The 21,539-nt window shown below is 36.6% G+C and overlaps 1 protein-coding gene across 1 annotated transcript in view; it reads left to right on the forward strand.

Annotated features, from left to right (window-relative positions):
* Positions 1 to 21,539, forward strand: part of LOC311070697 (FYVE, RhoGEF and PH domain-containing protein 6-like) — a 40,242-nt gene that overhangs the window by 11,840 nt on the left and 6,863 nt on the right. The window contains exons 8-13 of the mRNA XM_084094705.1: positions 28 to 115; positions 19,867 to 19,917; positions 20,054 to 20,112; positions 20,201 to 20,272; positions 20,357 to 20,425; positions 21,369 to 21,452. Coding sequence (XP_083950831.1) covers positions 28 to 115; positions 19,867 to 19,917; positions 20,054 to 20,112; positions 20,201 to 20,272; positions 20,357 to 20,425; positions 21,369 to 21,452 — 423 coding nt within the window. The remainder of the gene's footprint in view (positions 1 to 27; positions 116 to 19,866; positions 19,918 to 20,053; positions 20,113 to 20,200; positions 20,273 to 20,356; positions 20,426 to 21,368; positions 21,453 to 21,539) is intronic.

The raw sequence follows: 21,539 nt of genomic DNA on the forward strand, positions 1-21,539 counted from the left end.
CTCTGTCTTACTTTCTCAATGATACAGAGCAATCCGTGCTGCGCTAACCTTGCAGTGAAACATTACATGCTTAAACCTATCCAGAGGATTCCCCAATATCAACTCCTCCTAACTGGTGAGAATTTTTACACTTTGGTTATTGTGGGTGTTTTCCAGGGTGTTGCTATGTGGTTGCTAAGGTTTTCTGAGTAGTTTTTTCAGCACATTGTAGTGCAGTTGCCAGTGTGTTGGCTTGTTGCCATGCTGTCACTAAGGTGTTTTAGTGTGTTTTTTAGCACTTTGCAATGTGTGTTTGACTGAACTGACACTTTTGGACGAGATCTGAACTGAGCTGGACGGATGACATCACTGTTTTCTGCAAAGCTGCTTTATAAATGAATTGAACTAATTTCACAATTGATGAACTTAACACAGTTATTGAACTGAACTGAAATGATCTTGGTTGCAACAATTTTTTGTTGCGTTTCATGCGGTCTTTCAATTAGTAACACATTGTAGTGCAGTTTGCTAGGGTATTGTGGATGGTTGCCAGGTTGTTGCTATCCGGTTGCTAAGGTATTCTGGATGGTATTTAGCACAACATGCAGTAAGTGTGGTTTTGGTACACGTAAGAGGTTAAGAGGTAAGAGGTTTTAGCTCATTGCAGTTGCTAGCACTGATTTGTATAATGACTGAATTGTTCATTGCGTTCTAAACTGCCATCAGGCGGTGAAGCCACCGGAAGTGTTCGAGCGGCCATCTTACAATTCCCTACCGACAGAAGGCATCATTGATTTACAGCCAAAACCTTGATCTAAAATCACCCGATTTGCAGTGTCTTAGTCTCACAGGATTAGTTTTACGATATATGTATGTAAATTAATTGTTACTTCAGATGTTTTCTGTAATGTTTATGGGTTTTTTTTTCAGAAAGGATAAGTCATATTTTGAAATTGTTAATGTGGGTGTGTCTACTGCACACTTCCGACAAAGGTAACCAACCTAACACAAAATATATTACTTTATATACGTAATTATGGAGGAAATATTAAACATGAAGGAATTGATTTGAAAAGCCTATACAATAAATATTAATACAAGCCACTGTTACTTTATTGCACTATATTGTATTAATTCAAAGTTTACCATGCATCATCTTGGAAATGAAGCAGTCTGAGTTATTTGTCTGAATAAGTTATGATGATGTGTTTTTTATTTCCTGATTGAGCAACATATTTCAGACTTGTAAGGCCCGCCCAATCAGTCCAACGACAGCTTCCGATCAGCGGGTGAAAGTTTACTGCGTGTCACTGTCTTTTCAGTGTGAAAAAGTCATTTAATTCCATTTAAACTTTTATCTGGGAACTTTTATTAAAGGAGTAGTTCACTTTAAAATGAAAATTACACCATGATTTACTCACCCTGAAGCCATCTTAGGTGTATATGACTTTCTTCTTTCAGACAAATACAATCGGAGTTATATTAATAAACACCCTGACGCTTCCGAGCTTTATAATGGCAGTGGATTGCAATCCAATCAGTTTGAAGCTCAAAAATGTGAATCCATCCATCATAAAAGAACTCCACACGGCTCCGGGGGGTTAATAAAAGCCTTCTGAAGCAAAGCGGGTTTGTGTAAGAAAAATATTCATATTTAACTCGTTACAAAGTAAAATTCTAGCTTCCGGCCAAAGCTAGAACAAGTACATGTTAGTAAACCTAGTACAAGTTACTAGGGTTTTTGGTGGTAGCCAGGGTGTTTGTATGTCGTGTTCCATGGGGTTTTAGTCAAGTCAAGTCACCTTTATTTATATGGCGCTTTTTACAACAAAGATTGCATCAAAGCAGCTTCACAGTGATAACATGAAAATAATACAACAAAGTTTGTTTCTAGAAGAAAATTATGTCATCGTCCACCCTAAGTAAGGCAGATCAATAATATTGTTGAATATTAAATGTCCCCAACTAAGCAAGCCAAAAGCCAAGGCAACAGTGGCAAGGAACCAAAACTCCATCAGTGACAGAATGGAGAAAAACCTTGGGAGAACCCAGGCTCAGTCGGGGGCCAGTTCTCCTCTGGCCAACGAGCGATCAGTGTATGATTATGATCCAGGCAGCATTACAGGTCAGAAGTCAGATTGGATCAGAAAATTCAGAATATTATCCAGTTCCATCTGGTTGGAAGTCGGGAGTCATCACTCCGGTATGGAGACGAGTTTGTTAAGGATCAGTGCCGATGGCTGTCGTGTCGATGAGGCTGGCACCTCAGGGATGCGTCATGGATGGGTCCAGGTTCAGGTCCACCATCTGATCTGGATACGGCCGGTTTCCAGCTGACTTCAGTAAACAGGGTTGACTGGTTGACACTTCAGGACTGTGTTGTCGTCGTGTCCAGGCACAGGTCCTTCATCTGATCTGGATATGGCCTGGATCCGGCGGACTGCGGTAAACCTCGGATAAACAGAGAGACTAATATTAGCGTAGACGCCATCCTTCTTATGATGTAACAAGTACATCAGGAGTACTTTATGGGGAGTGTTCCCGGTGACCTAAACTATGCAGCCTAACATTGAATTATAGAAGTTTATAATGTGTTATGTGTATGCTAGGTCAAAGAGATGTGTTTTTAGTCTAAATTTGAACTGACAGAGTGTGTTTGCTTCCCGGACAATGTTAGGAAGATTGTTCCAAAGTTTTGGTGCTAAATAGGAAAAGGATCTACCGCCAGCAGTCGATTTTGATATTCTAGGTATTATCAACTGGACGGAATTTTGAGATCGCAATAGACGTGGAGGACTATAATGCGTTAAGAGCTCGCTCAAGTACTGCGGAGCTAAACCATTTAGTGCTTTGTAAGTGATCGGCAATATTTAAAAATATTTTAAAATTACCCCCTGACGTCTGTGTTTTTGGTGGCTCATTCACACGGGCAAATAAATGTTCGTAATTCCCTCTAGTTTACAGCGTGCGCCCACCCATTCACACTTCACTAGCTGAACGTGCTGAAACGAAGATTGCGCTGCAGTATTCCAATTCAAAAAAATAACTTATTTAAAACCAATTTATTAGAGAAATATATTATAGAATATCATAGTTGTAACGGTCACCAGCTGGAGTGCCCTTGAGAGCCACCAGAGGGCACTCCACATCAGACACTCACGTTCACTCTCAGACTACAATTCCCATACTCACTGACCGGACTCATTATCTCTGAACACTCATCACATTCACCTGTACCTCATTATCACTGATTGCATTCACCTGTGTCCCATCACCCTGTTAGTCTCAGTCTATTTATACCTTGTTCATTCATTCACTCACCGCGAAGTCTTGTTAAGTGTTACACTGCATTTCTGAGCGTTTCCCTGGTTTTCTTGTTTCTTGGTTTTTGATATCTTGCCCTGTTCCCTGGATTACTCTCTTGCCTCTGGTCCCTGGATTACTCTCTTGCCTCTGGTCCCTGCCTGTTTTGTTTTGTTTTTGTTTGTTTGTTTGGACTGCCTACCTGTGTTTTGACCCACTGCCTGTTTATTGGATTATGTGTCTGGATTGCCTCTTAATAAAAGCTGCATTTGGATCTACCTTCGAGTCTCGGAGCAGTTCATGACAATAGTATTGTATAAATATATAATATATCTTCTTTTTCTTTTATTCTTTGTCCATATTTACAACAAGCCTGCCTGAAGAAGGTATTATGAATACCGAAACGTCGCGATAGGCTTGTTTTTCTATTCATTTTATTTGGTTTATTTCATTTTATATAATTTTTACTCTTTCACACTTTGATTTCTTGAGATAGCCTACTTACAGGATGGACGTCTTTAGAGGCCGTGTGAGACAAAGAAATGTTCCACGATACAGACTACTAAGTTACACTACCACAAAAAGCGTCCAAACTTTCCAAAAGAGCTTCCATGTTGCGCCAAAATACTTAATTTGACGTTTCCATGACAACGGTCCGAGTTGAGCTTCCGGATCACGTCTTTACTGTAGTTTGTTTTCTCTTTATGGAGCTTAAAATATGACAATATGATTTGAATTTGAATTGTGTAAATTTGAATTATTTACAAGTGAAATCTAACAAAATTGAATTTTAGGTGGTAGTTTAAATAGTTCTGAATTTGATTTTTTTTTAAACGAATATTGAACATTTGAAATTTAACAAACTGAAATGTTTTTATGGCTGAAATTTATAGACATGTATTTTCAAACAGCTAGTTTTTTTGTTCTGAATTCGTATACTGCAAATATTCAGTTTAAAAAAATACAGATTCAAGTTTTCAAGATGAAGAAATTCGGAACTTCAAATTCAGTTTTCTAAAATTCGAGTTCAAAAATTCAAGTTCAAAAATTCAGATCTTACAGAAAGTAGGTCACAGGTCATCCACAGGGAAGAGTAAAGGATCTCAGATAAGTCGAACAGAGCATTTTGGCTGCACTGCTGTGGTTTTCTGCCGCAAACGCGGTGGTGGTTCAAGAGAATCCGTGTATCTTTCGTTCAGTCGTTTTTTTATTTAATATTAAGAGTAGAAAAATGAGAAAACAGCTTGAGTATTAGAATTCTAATATAATAATAGTCCGCTGCAGCAGTTGCACGGAGCTTACAAAACACGTGTAGGCTATTGCAACTATAGGCTACATTTAATTTTCTCATCAAACAACTAGACTAACGAATGGCTCGGTACAACAGAAGAGCCTAGAAAGGGCTTTTTCTCTGTGTAGACCAGCAGTTGGTCTGAATTTGCTATAACCTATAGCCTATTTTCTGGACTGTATAGGCTGTCACGTTTTATCATGAAACACGCTGTGATTTATTCCAAAGTGACTCAGGCATTTAACGTTAAATAATCTAAATGTTGACTTTCAAAAGTAGGCGCGCCAAGAAGGCTATTCTCTGTATTTTGGTTCATTTTTGGTGAGCGCCAGAAAGATCTAAAGAGACTGAGACGCGCTAAAGCAGCGCATCGTTGTTTTATTCATTTTTCAATGACATGATATTTTGTAGTCATTTTGAATACACAAATAAAAATATACATTTTACTGTTTCGAATGATGTCATATTATCTGTATGACTATAAATAACAGAGTATTAAGTTATTTCCCAGCAGTGGAACAAATCCAAGAGATGGCGCTCGCGCATCGCGCTCTCACACAACATAGTAGGCTATCAGTTCTGGCGTTGCTTCATATCGCAGACTGCTCATTATCAAAATGAAACAACCAAACATATAAAAAGTTATTCTGCCTAATTTAATTGGTCTGCGTACAATATAAAGGGCAAGCTGTGCCGCACAGTCCTACTTGTTATTCCAAACATTTCCCTTGCTGTGAAGACGCTGATTTAGCCTATACGTGTATTTTGGGACTCGACTGAAGTATGAAGCCTTCTTTATAGTTAGCATCCACGTTACATTGCAAATATGAAAACTTTTGACTGAATGAGAGATGCGCGACCGTTTCGATTTAAATAAATTTGTTTAGGCTTGGCGTTTAAAATAGGCTAAATGTTGTTTGTAATAAAGGGCACAGTATAGGCTATTTTTATAGTCTATGTAGCCTATATTATTTTATTATACATGGCTACTTATTTTTCATTCGTGTTGTTTTCTGCATTCATTTGTCATACAGTAAGGGAAAGTAAAATAGGCAACACATAGCCTACATGTTAATAGTGTTTATCATGTAAATGTTGTATTTTATTTACAGGTCTTTTACACTATTGCTGAATAGGCTAATATTAAAATGTTTTTTTCTTATGACGCGTTTCTCTCTCAACATGATCCGGTGTGACTTGCACTCATGTGAATGCGACTTATTTTCTGGCAAATACGGTCAGTTAAAAAATGTCGCTGTGTTATTACAAAATGCATATTCGGGGAGACCATTCGGGCAAAAAAAACACACAAAAAAACATTGTTCATTACCCCCACCCACATTTGGGCTTAATCACTGTTATTATTAGGAAATGTATTTAGGTATAGACAAAATCAGTTATGTTTATTTATAAATATGAACGTACCTCGCATCTCCTGGACACTAGCCGTTAGTCTACTTCTTTGGCCTATTTTTTTTAGCTGGCCAGTTCTCAAAATCTGTGTGGAAAAGCTGCGGAGCGCGGAGAGAACGCACAATGGTTTAAAAAAAGTTACAAAAAACTAAACAAAGTTTAGTTGCCAGAGAAAATAACACACCGTTTTGTTTAACATCAATTGATACTCAATATTAATTAAATAAATAAATATAATGTCAGAGAATGCACAAAGCGCATCCTTTTCAGATGTAAATTATAATACATTTTAATAAAACACACAAGACCTACATCATAAAACTCAGAAGATTATGTATTTTAATATATTATAATACAAATAAAAAGGCGTCATACTTCAGTCGAGTCCCAAAATACACGTATAGGCTAAATCAGCGTCTTCACAGCAAGGGAAATGTTTGAAATGTAACAAGTAGGACTGTGCGGCACAGCTTGCCCTTTATATTGTACGCAGACCAATTAAATTAGGCAGAATAACTTTTTATATGTTTGGTTGTTTCATTTTGATAATGAGCAGTCTGCGATATGAAGCAACGCCAGAACTGATAGCCTACTATGTTGTGTGAGAGCGCGATGCGCGAGCGCCATCTCTTGGATTTGTTCCACTGCTGGGAAATAACTTAATACTCTGTTATTTATAGTCATACAGATAATATGACATCATTCGAAACAGTAAAATGTATATTTTTATTTGTGTATTCAAAATGACTACAAAATATCATGTCATTGAAAAATAAATAAAACAACATGATGCGCTGCTTTAGCGCGTCTCGGTCTCTTTAGATCTTTCTGGCGCACACCAAAAATGAACCAAAATACAGAGAATAGCCTTCTTGGCGCGCCTACTTTTGAAAGTCAACATTTAGATTATTTAACGTTAAATGCTTGAGTCACTTTGGAATAAATCACAGCGTGTTTCATGATAAAACGTGACAGCCTATACAGTCCAGAAAATAGGCTATAGGTTATAGCAAATTCAGACCAACTGCTGGTCTACACAGAGAAAAAGCCCTTTCTAGGCTCTTCTGTTGTACCGAGCCATTCGTTAGTCTAGTTGTTTGATGAGAAAATTAAATGTAGCCTATAGTTGCAATACACGCGTTTGGTAAGCTCCATGCAACTGCTGCAGCGGACTATTATTATATTAGAAATCTAATACTCAAGCTGTTTTCTCATTTTTCTACTCTTAATATTAAATAAAAAAACGACTGAACGAAAGATACACGGATTCTCTTGAACCACCACCGCGTTTGCGGCAGAAAACTGCAGTGCAGCCAAAATGCTCTGTTCGACTTATCTGAGATCCTTTACTCTTCCCTGTGGATGACCTGTGACCTGAGATCTGAATTTTTGAACTTGAATTTTTGAACTTGAATTTTAGAAAACTGAATTTGTATTTTTTTTAAACTGAATATTTGCAGTATACGAATTCAGAAAAAAAAACTAGCTGTTTGAAAATATATGTCTATAAAATTCAGCCATAAAAACATTTCAATTTGTTAAATTTCAAATGTTCAATATTCGTTTAAAAAAAATCTAATTCAGAACTATTTAAACTACCACCTAAAATTAAATTTTGTTAGATTTCACTTGTAAATAATTCAAATTTACACAATTCAAATTCAAATCATATTGTCATATTTTAAGCTCCATATCTCTTTTGCAGCACTTCATAGTTTTTATTGGAGAAAAACTATAATCGGATTGGAGTAGATCATATCGAGAGATTTTATTGTTAATATAGTTTTAATACAGACGTAAAATGGACTGTTAAACGGCCCATAATGGTTATTACGTTCTTTAGAAAACGATAGGCTCACAGAAAAACAGCCCAAATCACAGACATGGGGATTCGCACGGGACTGGTATTATCAGAGGACCCCTGTGTTGGCCAAAATACGGTAGGTAATTTTCGGGGGAATTTTTACAGACATTTTTACAGACATGGCAGATTCGCACGGGATAAAAATCACAGACGACCTCTGCGATTATTACAAATTACCGGAGGTCCCTAGGTAATACTAATCCCGTGCGAATAGGGCTAAAGATGAAAGAATGCGGTTTTACAGATACTAGACACGTGACTTTCAAATGAAAGATTGGTATCAGAGAGCACATCCAGGTTCCTAACCGACGACGAAGACTTGACAGAGCAGCCATCAAGTGTTAGACAGTATTCTAGATTATTACGTGAGGAATTTTTTTGTCCGATAATTAGAATCTCTGTTTTTTCAGAATTAAGTAGTAGGAAGTTATGCATTCCGTTAATTTTGTGAATTGGTAGATTTCGTCAGGGTGCGAAGAAATATAGAGCTGCGTATCATCAGTGAAAACTAATGCCATGCTTCCTAATGATATCTCCCAAGGGTAGCAGAGTGAACAGCAATGGTCCTAGTACTGAGCCTGGTGATCGATAAGACATCTCTTGTTTTACTGCTACAAACTGATAACGGTCAGATAAGTATGATTTAAACCATGCTAATGGAATTCCACTAATGCCAACATAATTTTCAAGTCTATTTAAAAGAATGTTGTGGTCGATAGTGTCAAATGCAGACCTGGATCGAGTAACACTAATAGAGAGATACAACCACGATCGGATGATAAGAGCAAATCATTTGTGACTCTAATGAGAGCTGTCTCAGTACTATGGTACGGTCTAAATCCTGACTGAAAATCCTCGCAGATACCATTTCTTTCTAAAAAGGAACATAGTTGTGAAGATACTGCCTTTTCTAGTATCTTTGACAGAAAAGGTAGATTCGAGATCGGCCTGTAATTGACTAATTCTGTAGGATCAAGTTGCGTTTTTTTAACAAGCGGTTTAATCATAGCCAGCTTAAAAGTTTTTGGTACGTATCCTAATGACAAAGATGAATTAATGATATTAAGAAGAGGATCTATGACCTCTGGAAGCATCTCTTTCAGTAGCTTAGTCGGTATAGGGTCTAACATACATGTTGTCAATTTAGATGATTTAACGAGTTTAGTGAATTCTTCCTCTTCTATAGAAATGAATTAATTGATTTTTTCCTTAGGGAGACTACAAAGCACTCCCTGATGCAATACTGTAGTAGACTAGCCTGGGTGCCAGCCCGAACCCCGCCCACAACATTTTTTGGTCGGGAAGTTCGGTCTGGACTCGATCCGTTGAGGAGTAATTATGCTCGGCTCCCAGAAGGCCGAGCCAATCAAATTGCCGGTAGGACGGGCTTTAATCGATGATGGACAGATGAGCAACGGTAACGTAATCATCCACGTCATCAAAGAGCACTTGGGTTGAATTCGTTTACAACAAAGATGCATAGACAGTAAAAGAAAAGATGACTGCCTCTGGAGAATTTAGATTTCACTTATAAATAAGTCAGATAGAATAAATGCATATTTGGGGTGCTGTCCGAGGAGAGGGCGGGCTCGGTATTCGGCCCGAACCCAAAGTAGCCTACTCCCCCCATATTCCAGGCTGTGGAAGAACAAGCCGAGAGTGAGTGGAGGGATGCTGAAAACTGTCAAGGAATGTTAGGTGAGTTGAGAGAGTGAATAAATATGCTTCCTCTCATGCTGATAGGGTAGACATGGTAATTGTTTGATGACAAGTTGATTGGATTGATTATTTGAACGTGCTCCTCCCGAACTTTGTTTACGAAACATCATGTGTAGATTCCGCCATCGCGTCTGTAATAGAAGATATCGACAGCGCATTAATTTTAAAAGAGGAACAGAGGACCGCGATCAAGGCATTTGTCGATCGGAAACATGAATGAAAAACATACGTCACTTACTCCGTTGCTCTGATTGGTTGTAGGTCTATCCAATTGAGTGCAGAGGCATTTTCTTTCCTGGTTCGGTTGAAACACGCCCCATAATCACAGCTCAATGGAGCAGTATCAGACTCACATTCTGACTAGAATCTGAGTATGACGACGTCAGGCTAGTAGTAGACGGTTGCATAGTTATAATTTTCTCCCTAATATTATCAATCTTATAAGTGAAGAAGTTCATAAAGTCATTACTGCTGTGCTGCTGGGCTTGAAGCTTTATTTTTCATTAGTTTAGCCACTGTTTCAAATAAATACCTAGGGTTTTGTTTATTCTCTTCTAATAGGGTTGAAAAATAAGCAGATCTAGCAGCTTTTAAGGCCTCTCTGTATGCAATCGAGATCTCTTTCCATGAAATGCGAAATACCTCTAGTTTTGTTTTCTTCCAGTTGCGCTCCATTTTTCTGTCTGCTCTCTTAAGGGCCTGAGTGTGCTCATTGTACCACGGCGTTGGACTATTTTCTTTAATCTTCTTTAAGCACAATGGAGCAACTGTGTCTAAAGTGCTGAAAAAGAGAGAATTAAAAGTTTCTGTCACAATTTCGAGTTCATCTAAGCTATCTGGGATGCTGAGATGATGAAACTGATCAGGAAGATTATTGATAAAGCAATCTTTAGTGGCAGAAGTGATAGGTCTGACATATTTGTAACACAGAGTCGGCTTTGCAGCCTTGGCTAAATGTTTACACAAGACTAGATAATGATCTGAGATATCATCGCTCTGCTACAGAATTTCAACGGCATCAACATTTATTCCGTGTGATAATATTAGATGATTGATTACGACAATGAGTAGGTCCTGAAACGTGTTGTCTAACTCCAATAGAGTTAAGAATGTCTTTAAATGCCAATCCCAATGCATCTTTTTCGTTATCTACATATTAAAATCATCAACAATTAGGACTTTATCTGCAGCCAGTACTAACTCTGATAGAAAGTCAGCAAATTCTTTAATAAAGTCTGTATGGTGCCCTGGTAGCCTGTATACAGTAGCCAGCACAGATGTTAAACGTGATTTGTCATTTACACTTACGTATGTAGCAAATGAGAATTTAAGTATATTTTGAGACAAAGGTCTCAAGAATATTTTCTTTTAAAAATAATTTTGTTTCTGTATTTTTAAAATGAACATTTTGATGACAGTATATTTATTGAACAAAAATTAATTATTTAATTTATCAAAACAAACCAAAAAATAGTACAAACTTTGCTAAAGTGATTGTTTTAAACAAGTATCAACTTAGACATTGTTAAAGCATATTAATTTAGTATTTGTATCAATACTGTGTGTCTTTTGTCCCGTACTAGTTTTACCCCATGTGTACCACCTTGCCACCTCATACATTTATTGACTTAGGGTGTGCCTTTAACCCCCTTGTACCCTACTATGCCAAGATACAACTCATTTAGATCATTTATAATATATTATCTTTTTAATTATGTGTTCTATTAATATGGTCTTAATAAAATATTAGAAATATGATGTAGGCTGTTATAGATATGTATCAACTAAGACAATTGATTATAATGGGAAGTATACTTTACAGGAGTTAAAGTGTGAAAAACTGTCTGCTAAATATTCTGTATGATGATTTACCCGCTGGCTTTCTGGAACTTTGAATCCATGTTTACAATGTTGAATGGGCTTTACCCTCCCTTTGCTCTTTCTCACTCTTTCTTCTTTTTGTGAAGGCATTGCTTATTGTCTACAAAGTTTGTTGACAACAGAAATGTTATTTATTTATTAGTGTTTTATTTATTTATTAGTGTTATTTCCCAGCAAGCAATTTTGCGTCTAATAGACGTCTAAACATAGCCTAGACGTCTAGGCTAAAATCAGGCTAATTTTGGGCTGTCAGTGAAAATCTAATAGACGTCTAACCATAGCCCAAGAATAGACGTCTAACCATAGCCCAAGAATAGACCAAGAATAGACGTCTAACCATAGCCCAAGAATAGACGTCTAACCATAGCCCAAGAATAGACGTCTAACCATAGCCCTAGAATAGTGTTGTCACGGTACCAAAATTTCAGTATTCGGTACCAATACCAGTGAAAATCCACGGTTCTCGGTACCAAAGCTTAATTTAGATTAAATTTACATAATTATATTAAAGTGTATATCACAGTAACAAAGATGGAAACTGTAGTATTAAAAACACTTTACAATAAGATTCCATTTGTTAGATAACATTAGATAAAATGACCTAACAATAAACAATAGTTATATACTGTCGCAATTATTCTCCTTTAGGGGTTAATTTAAAAATACATTTTTAAAATCAAAAGTTAAAATTATTTCTGTTAACATTATTTAATGCACAATGAATGAAGTGAACAAACATGACCAATCAAGTGTTTGTATTAAATAACATTCACAAACATTAATTAATGTTGTAAAAATATATTGTTCACTCAATGTGTTATGTTAGATAACGCATTAAGTGATGTTAATGAATGGTATTGTAGCGTTACGAAACTATACAGGAGATAAAACGTGTTTTATTTGACTTGACTGTACTTTTATTTAATCCAAAACTGCATTCATATTTAATTTTAAAAGGGCCTTTTAAACCTGCTAGGAGTTATCCAGCCAAGAATAAGACTAGAACTGCTTTTCTGACGGACTGATATTAATGACGGCTTTTTATTTCTCATCTCCATAAATATATCTATATAGTTCCTCTCCTCTCTATATAAATAGGCTAGTAGTAAAGCTAATGCAAGGGCTAGAAATCAATTCTTTGCTAATACTTCCTCGTCATCATGGAGAGCGCAGTTCGCACCGCTTTCTTCTTTCCACAAGCGCTTGTTCTCCCGTGGCGTCTGTTGTTGCTATGCATCCATGAACATAGGCGCGCATGGAAAAACGAGCGCGCCGCTTCTATTATGAGCGCGCTTGCCGCGCGCCATTTGAAATAACGTATCTGCACGCGCAAAAACATCAGCACCGCATCAGCAGCACCACCGGTCGCCATGTCTCAGCGCTTTTATGAAGAGGACGCAACTGCACGCGCTTCGGGCATGCACGCGCATCAAGTACCGGGTTTGAGAAAACCTGGTACCATGACGTTTAAACATTTTTTTGTACCGACTTGGTACCGAAGTACCGGGTCTTTTGACAACACTACCCTAGAATATACGTCTAACCATAGCCCAAGAATAGACTAGTCATTAATTAGACGGCTATTAAACGACTACATATATACGTCTAATAGACAGTCAATATGGGTCTAGGCCAGGGAACGACAACTGGCGGCCCGCGGGCCAAAACTGGCCCGCCAGCAATATTTTCTGGCCCGCCGGATTATTTTGGAAGTCCTAAATGCTGCACAAAACTCTTCCACTACTTGAGAAAAGCCGTAGTCGCGCAGCGATTTCACCGCCGCATACTGTGTGAAACACCCATAGGGAATCATGCGGCGCGGGATTACATTTTAAAGTATAACTGTGCGTTCACACCGGACGCGAATAGCGCGTCAAATTCGCGCCTGCCGCGTCTAGTTATACGCTTGACCACTTTGTGTCCATTCGCGCGTCAAAAGACGGTAGCGGTCGGAACTCTGGTGTACTTTGGACGGAGCGGGCGGTCTGACTGACAATAGCCCACTCCACATCTTTTGACAGCGTATCCGCACTTAATTCTGACCACCTGTACACCTAGCTCTGAGGAGCTGTTTGGTGCTGAAACCATTGTCAGTCAACAACATTCTTTTTTTGCAAGGATGTTTGAAATAGTTCGGCAGAAAATAGCCTACTTTATTTGTCAGTAGGGCAATATGATTTTCGTTTATGTTGCTTAGAAATTTGAGTGATAGGCTTTGTCCTATTTAATTTATGTTAGGCTATTTATATTTCATAATTTTTTTCTGTGGCATTTTTTTTCTCTGCTGACAGTACAATGTTAAAATAGCCTAATTGACACGAACACAATTTTTGTATAGCATTTATTATAGGCTACTTAATCTTATTCTTTCCGTTAGAGACATTTGAATGTGAGATTATGGAAATGAGATCTAAATTTTGCGGACCCGTGAGGTCGGGAAATAAAGCGGGTGAACACAGAGTGTATTTTAAGCGGTTGCTGAATAGAACCTTGTGGGAGCGGGACGGGAAAAAAAACAGTCCCGCGCAGACCTCCTTAAACCTTAGGTGTGTATGTGTGTGTCCAGAATAAATAATAATAATAAAAAAGGAATAAAGTTCAAAAGTCGGACTGTAAGCGAATGAGGTATGATTGCTATTCACACCTTTATTAAAATGGCTGTAATCTGTTACCACAATAGTTTGATCTGTTTAAAATGATTTCCTTGATATATGCCTAAGGTGTTAAATTAAAAATTAAAAATCAAAATTAAAATTTGTCTAATCCAGTAATTCATTTTTTCTATTTTTGATCTGAGCACAATCAGAAAATCAGAAAACCCGTCGTTATTCGTTTTTTCATTTTAGTTCAGGAAATAAATAATGGAAAAACAAGTCGTTTTTCATCTTGTTATTTTTGGTTTTAATTTGAAAAAACGATTGAACGAATGATCCACGGATGGTGACCCATCATATTCTGCGATTATAGGCCTATATAAGAGTATTTAATTTGTATCCATAGGCCTACTCTGTGTAGCTGGCCCGCCATCTACTGGCTAAAAAAAATATTGGCCCGCGGCCAAAGTTACTTGACGACCCCTGGTCTAGGCTAAAACAAGGCTGAATTTGGGCTGTCAGTGAAAATCTAATAGACGTCTAACCATAGCCCAAGAATAGACTAATCATCAATTACACAGCTATTGAAGGACTACATATACATGTAATAGACAACAAAATGAGGCTAAAAGATTATTTTCACTCAAATATAACAGGTTTTCATAAATGACAATCATCCAAACAAATGTAAAACAAAGGATTTATTTAAAAAAATAATATTAACAACTTAGACAACATACAAACATAAAAATGAGCAAATAAAATTAGAAAATATGGGAAAACAACTCAAGATAATAAAAATATAAAGAATTTAATTTTATAAAACAAATCAATGGATCCCTTTTCTCCCATACCCACCACCCCCTGCCCTCCCTGGTGCCTGCTTAAAATGAGAAGAAATAGCATTTTTTATTTCCAATTCTTTTTTACAAGAAAAGCATTGTTGACCATAATTTTTAACTAATTACAGTAATTGTCACTTTTGCTTGGATGCACACTAGCTGGCCAATATAGAGTTAAGATACATGTATATAATTTCCAACAGAATATAGATTGAGACTATATATTTTATATCCATATAGACAATAATTTACATCAATTAATATTAATAATTGAAAATCTTTGCCTGCACAATTGTGATGTATTGAACCGTTAGACCATTTTTCCTCCTGACTAAAATTTTATTTCAAATACAAGCACGCTCAATGTTAGAGACGCTGGCGCGACCACAACATTGACTAGCAAATGTAATGTAAGCGGAACGAAACTGAGCTACTCGTTATTCTGTTTGTCTGGACCGTTTATCAGTTTGTACCTATGAACTATGAAGCGTGAGCCAGATCAAGCGACACTGTTAGTACGCTTATGATATGATATGTACGATAGATATGTTATTTGGACTATTCAGATCAGTACCTGACAACTCTGGAAAAACATGTCCGTACTAACCATGGGGGTTTCTGCCTTGAGGAGTCCTGGCTGATTGGCTCTCAATCCTGGAAGCTGTAATGACATTAAAATATATATATATATATTACTATTTTACCCCTGAAAATTTTTTTTCCTTATGCTGTGTCCTGACTTATCAGTTTTGTTTTTTCCATTACCTGGGGTTGAGGTGCATGTTGGCAATTCTAAAAAACGACCCCTGAATGCCTGCTTAGTCCCTGATAAAAGCATATTTGGATTAGATATACATAAAGATCATATTGCATTCACTTTAGAAAAAATAAAGCTGCTGTTTTTGTGAATTAAAGAGAAGTAGTTTTTTTTAGAAATACAGAGCTCTATTGTTCTGAAATAATGTATCCTCGTTAATCTCTGAAGTGAATGCAATTTATTAATGCAGGATATTTAGAGTCAACAAATAACAATAATCAAAGCACATCTTACTTTTTGGCGTTTCAATTCTTGTGGAGTCAAGAGACTGTGGAGTGCCTTTATAGTCACAGAAAGCAACATGCATTAAAATTTAAAACAGCAATGGATGAAAAAATACAGTATGCAACTTAGGGCTATTCTGAAGGTGTCTGATGTCTTGAACTGTTATTTAGTTATCTTGTTGGTACACTACAATCATAACTACTTATACTTCATTTTAATGATTAAAACATCATTATTAAATTGGAATGTTTTTCTTTACTTTGTTCAAGAATTGGAGACAGGAGTTGTGGTGTTTGTTGAGAATCTAAAAAAAACAAAAAACAAAAACAACACAATAAACAATATTGGCCAAACATATGGCCTCTCAGAGTGTTGTACTTCTAACAGAGAACATTTGACTTCATATACAGTGCTCTGTCACCATCCATTAATTTCTCCATTCATCCAATAGAGTGTAAAATATCTCCATCCATGGTTTAATTTAAAAACAATATTGCTAATTTTTTTTTTAGATTTCCTCGATTTCGCTGGGTGGGCTAAAGCAGGCTGCACATAGCCCGTCCACTTCAGAGCTAAATCGTGACCACATCGACCATGTCGTTAAATGACACATTGCACCTTGTAGATATTATTACCAATGCGAACATGATAGGATATCAACCATCTCATGCACTGTCTGGCACAAAAAATATACAATTAATTCGTTTTGACTAAAAGTGGGCTACAATAGCCGGGTCTAAATATGAGCTAAATCGTGGCTACGCACAGCCTACATTTATAATATGACAATTAAAGCAATCCAAACACCTTGTAATCACAGTTGACTTTGCTTATATGATGGAATATCATACATCTCGCAAGTTATTTTGGAAAAAAATACATTAAACCAGATTAAATGTTATTGGGCTAAAAGTGGGTTACACATAGCCGGTCTATATTAGGTCTATATTTAACCTAGACGTTGAAATGACGGCTATTGCTTACTGGGTTATATTAGATCAGATCAGGTACAATAATTTTAGTAGACAAGAATTCTAATTATCTTCCAAGAACGTGGATATTTTGCTCAAGTTGTTAGCACTATTAGAAGACCAGGACATTACCGACAGAAATACAAAAACAAACTACCAAATTACTAATTTTGTGGATCAACCACTGTCTGTAATGTGGATTGTATAGGGCATAGGGGCAGTGGCTCTAGCCCCCCTGTGCACAGCCCTGCTGGGTATAAATGCAGATTTCCTGAGGAAGATCAAGAGTAACAGTGATGCTTGACTTAGCAAACGCCACAAGGACACTTTCAGATGGCCAGTTGTAACATCCAAATATCTAAACACAAGGACCTGCTTTCAGAACATTTTTGTGTGGTATGTCGGATATGTTGGCGTTAATGCTTTTATTTTACTACAGCAAACACATAATCAGATTTACAAAGCAGAAATCTGATTTGTGCGGCACAGGCCACAAGTTTTGTGTTGTGTAAGCAGTAGAGGCTTAATGATACAAAAATGTAAAACATGTATTTATTAATGCTAATGCACTGATTACATAAGTAACTAAGGATTATTGTAGATTATAAAAATTACATTACAGTCAACTTCTATTGGTTTGAAACTAAAGGCAGCATCATGGAGTCAGCATTTGCAACATGTAATTATGTTTGCCGAGTAAAAGTTTGGATTAAGTTTCTTATTAAAAATGAGCTAGTGAAATGGCAACTTCTTATTGTTTACTATTATTCTTAAAAAAAAAAAAAAAAGTATGCTTTTCAAATATTTTTTAATGACTTGACATATATTTATAATATATATACAGTGACGAAAATAAGTATTTGAACACCCTGCTATTTTGCAAGTTCTCCCACTTGGAAATCATGGAGGGGTCTGAAATTGTCATCGTAGGTGCATGTCCACTGTGAGAGACATAATCTAAAAAAAAAAATCCAGAAATCACAATATATGATTTTTTAACTATTTATTTGTATGATACAGCTGCAAATAAGTATTTGAACACCTGTCTATCAGCTAGAATTCTGACCCTCAAAGACCTGTTAGTCTGCCTTTAAAATGTCCACCTCCACTCCATTTATTATCCTAAATTAGATGCAAGTTTCCAAGGTTACTGTTGGTAATACACTAAGACGTCATGGTTTGAAATCATGCATCGCATGGAAGGTTCCCCTGCTTAAACCAGCACATGTCAAGGCCCGTCTTAAGTTTGCCAATGACCATTTGGATGATCCAGAGGAGTCATGGGAGAAAGTCATGTGGTCAGATGAGACCAAAATATAACTTTTTGGTCATAATTCCACTAAACGTGTTTGGAGGAAGAAGAATGATGAGTACCATCCCAAGAACACCATCCCTACTGTGAAGCATGGGGGTGGTAGCATCATGCTTTGGGGGTGTTTTTCTGCACATGGGACAGGGCGACTGCACTGTATTAAGGAGAGGATGACCGGGGCCATGTATTGCGAGATTTTGGGGAACAACCTCCTTCCCTCAGTTAGAGCATTGAAGATGGGTCGAGGCTGGGTCTTCCAACATGACAATGACCCGAAGCACACAGCCAGGATAACCAAGGAGTGGCTTTGTAAGAAGCATATCAAGGTTCTGGCGTGGCCTAGCCAGTCTCCAGACCTAAACCCAATAGAGAATCTTTGGAGGGAGCTCAAACTCCGTGTTTCTCAGCGACAGCCCAGAAACCTGACTGATCTAGAGAAGATCTGTGTGGAGGAGTGGGCCAAAATCCCTCCTGCAGTGTGTGCAAACCTGGTGAAAAACTACAGGAAACGTTTGACCTCTGTAATTGCAAACAAAGGCTACTGTACCAAATATTAACATTGATTTTCTCAGGTGTTCAAATACTTATTTGCAGCTGTATCATACAAATAAATTGTTAAAAAATCATACATTGTGATTTCTGAATTTTTTTTTATAGATTATGTCTCTCACAGTGGACATGCACCTACGATGACAATTTCAGACCCCTCCATGATTTCTAAGTGGGAGAACTTGCAAAATAGCAGGGTGTTCAAATACTTATTTTCCTCACTGTATATACAGTGCAATGCATAAGTGAATACACCCATGCTAAAGTTGACTAAAAAGAGGAATAAAAAATCATATTTTGGAAATTGAACTTAATGCCTTAATTTAAAAAATTAGGAAAAATCCAACCTTTAAGGACACCAATTTTCTTTGTGAATGAATAATGTATCGTAAATAAATAAATGTTCTTCCTTAAAATACATGGTGCATAAGTGAGTACACCCCTATGTTAAATTCCCATAGAGGCAGGCAGATTTTTATTTTTAAGTATTTTTTTATATTTTTTTTTAGGATACTATGCATCCTGATAAAGTTCCCTTGGCCTTTGGAATTAAAATAGCCCCACATCATCACATAGCCTTCACCATAGATTGGCATGATTTTATTTCAGTTAGCCTAAAAGCTAGTTTGATTTGCATTGAGAGATGATCTTATGGAAAGTACCCCATGCCAATCTCTAGGTATGGTGAAGGCTATGTGATGATGTGGGGCTATTTTAATTCCAAAGGCCAAGGGAACTTTATCAGGATGCATAGTATCCTACATTTTTTTTTTAAAAACACTTAAAAATAAAAATCTGCCTGCCTCTATGGGAATTTAACATAGGGGTGTACTCACTTATGCACCATGTATTTTAAGGAAGAACATTTATTTATTTACGATACATTATTCATTCACAAAGAAAATTGGTGTCCTTAAAGGTTGGATTTTTCCTAATTTTTTCAATTAAGGCATTAAGTTCAATTTCCAAAATATGATTTTTTATTCCTCTTTTTAGTCAACTTTAGCATGGGTGTATTCACTTATGCATTGCACTGTATATATATTATATTATATTATATTTTTAAATATTCATATAATATTTTTAAATATTTATTTTTTCCTCAGATTATTTGAAAAATCTAGATGAAGAATCCCCAGACTACAGAGATGCAGAAGGTGAGAATAAAAGCTCTCGAAATCTTCCATTATTAGGCACACATTTTAAATCATCTAAATACATACAGTACAACTAAAACCTGATCTGAATCTTCTATTATATGGAAAAAAATTATATCTTTATAAATCTTTACAGCTGCCCTAGTGATAGTAAAGGAGGTGGCTAATCATGCCAATGAATTCGTAAGACAAGAGGTAATTCAGAATAGATTTTTTACTTTCTAAAAGAACTATAACTTTTCTTGGTAAATCTTGAGAAAAGCAAATTTTTGTTTTCAAACAGGATAACTCCCAGAGGCTCTATGAGGTTCAGTGCCGCTTAATTGGGAATCATGTGATTGTCCAACCAGGAAGGGTAGGTTAACAACAACAGTTCACTCTTGTTGAACTATTTGCAACAGTAAATGCTTTTGAAATATATCAATGTATGTTTCTTTAGGTTTTGTTAAAGGAAGGGATCTTGATGAAGCTCTCCAGGAAAGTGATGCAGCCTCGAATGTTCTTCTTAGTAAGTGACAATTGTCACAATTCTTATTCAATTTTATTAAAAATGACATGAAACAATATTCACAATGCAACTGTATATAAGACATATTTCCAAGTGAAACACTCAATTCAGTGTGCAGGGCTTCATTTTACCATAGGACTTAATTTGTTCATAGATGTTAGGGTATGATAGTATTAGTGAACAATAGAAAATATAGAATACAGAAAAGATAATCGAATCAAAGGCAGAACTTGTGGTGTTTTTTTAATGTTGATGTTATGTGAACTTTTGCGCAGGTACTTTTTTTCAATATCTTTAAAGGGCACCTATTATGCCCCTTTTCACAAGATGTAAAATAAGTATCTGATGTCCCCAGAGCGTGTATGTTAAGTTTTAGCTCAAAATACCCAACAGATAATTTTTTACAGCAAGTTTCAATTGTCATTTTTTGGGGCTCAGAAAAACACGCCGTTTTAGTGTGTATCCCTTTAAATGCAAATTAACTGCTGCTGCCGGCCCAGGGGGCGGAGCCTCACAAGCTCGCGCTAAGAGCCAGGACAATCTCATCTGATAATATCAAAACAGAAACTCTCAGTAGTGGTGTTCATTTCGACTCTGAGTCGAACAATAATGCCCACAGAGCCAGAGAATATATGCTGTATGGAGATAGAACAGGAATAGTTTAGTTTAATTACGGTTATTTGTCATCTGCTTTTATCCACTATTAATACAAGCCTGCTGTAGCAGACCCCATCCGAATGATGACCAAAATATACTGATGAGTTCAATTAAGTTTATTGTACATCACACAAAAGATGAAGCCTTATTTTTACTCCAGAAAATCACTGTAAGAGCCGAATAAACACAGTATATAAGTGCGCATTAAAGTCTTATCCATAAACTCTCTCTCTCTTTGTTACTTTTTCTTGCTCTATAAAAATGTGTTTCTATTTTATTTGAACAGACAAATGATAGTCTTCTTTATACCACGCCAGTTGCATCGGGCAATTTCAAACTGAACAACGTACTGTCATTGGCTGGGATGAAGGTGAGATCTTTATTCTAAATTTATCATATTAAAATGAAATATAGTTTTATTTGAAATTAAATAATTAAACAATTGCCATCAATAATT

This window comes from Abramis brama (genome assembly GCF_963993115.1).
Source record: "Abramis brama genome assembly, chromosome: 20".
NCBI classification, from domain to species: domain Eukaryota; kingdom Metazoa; phylum Chordata; class Actinopteri; order Cypriniformes; family Leuciscidae; genus Abramis; species Abramis brama.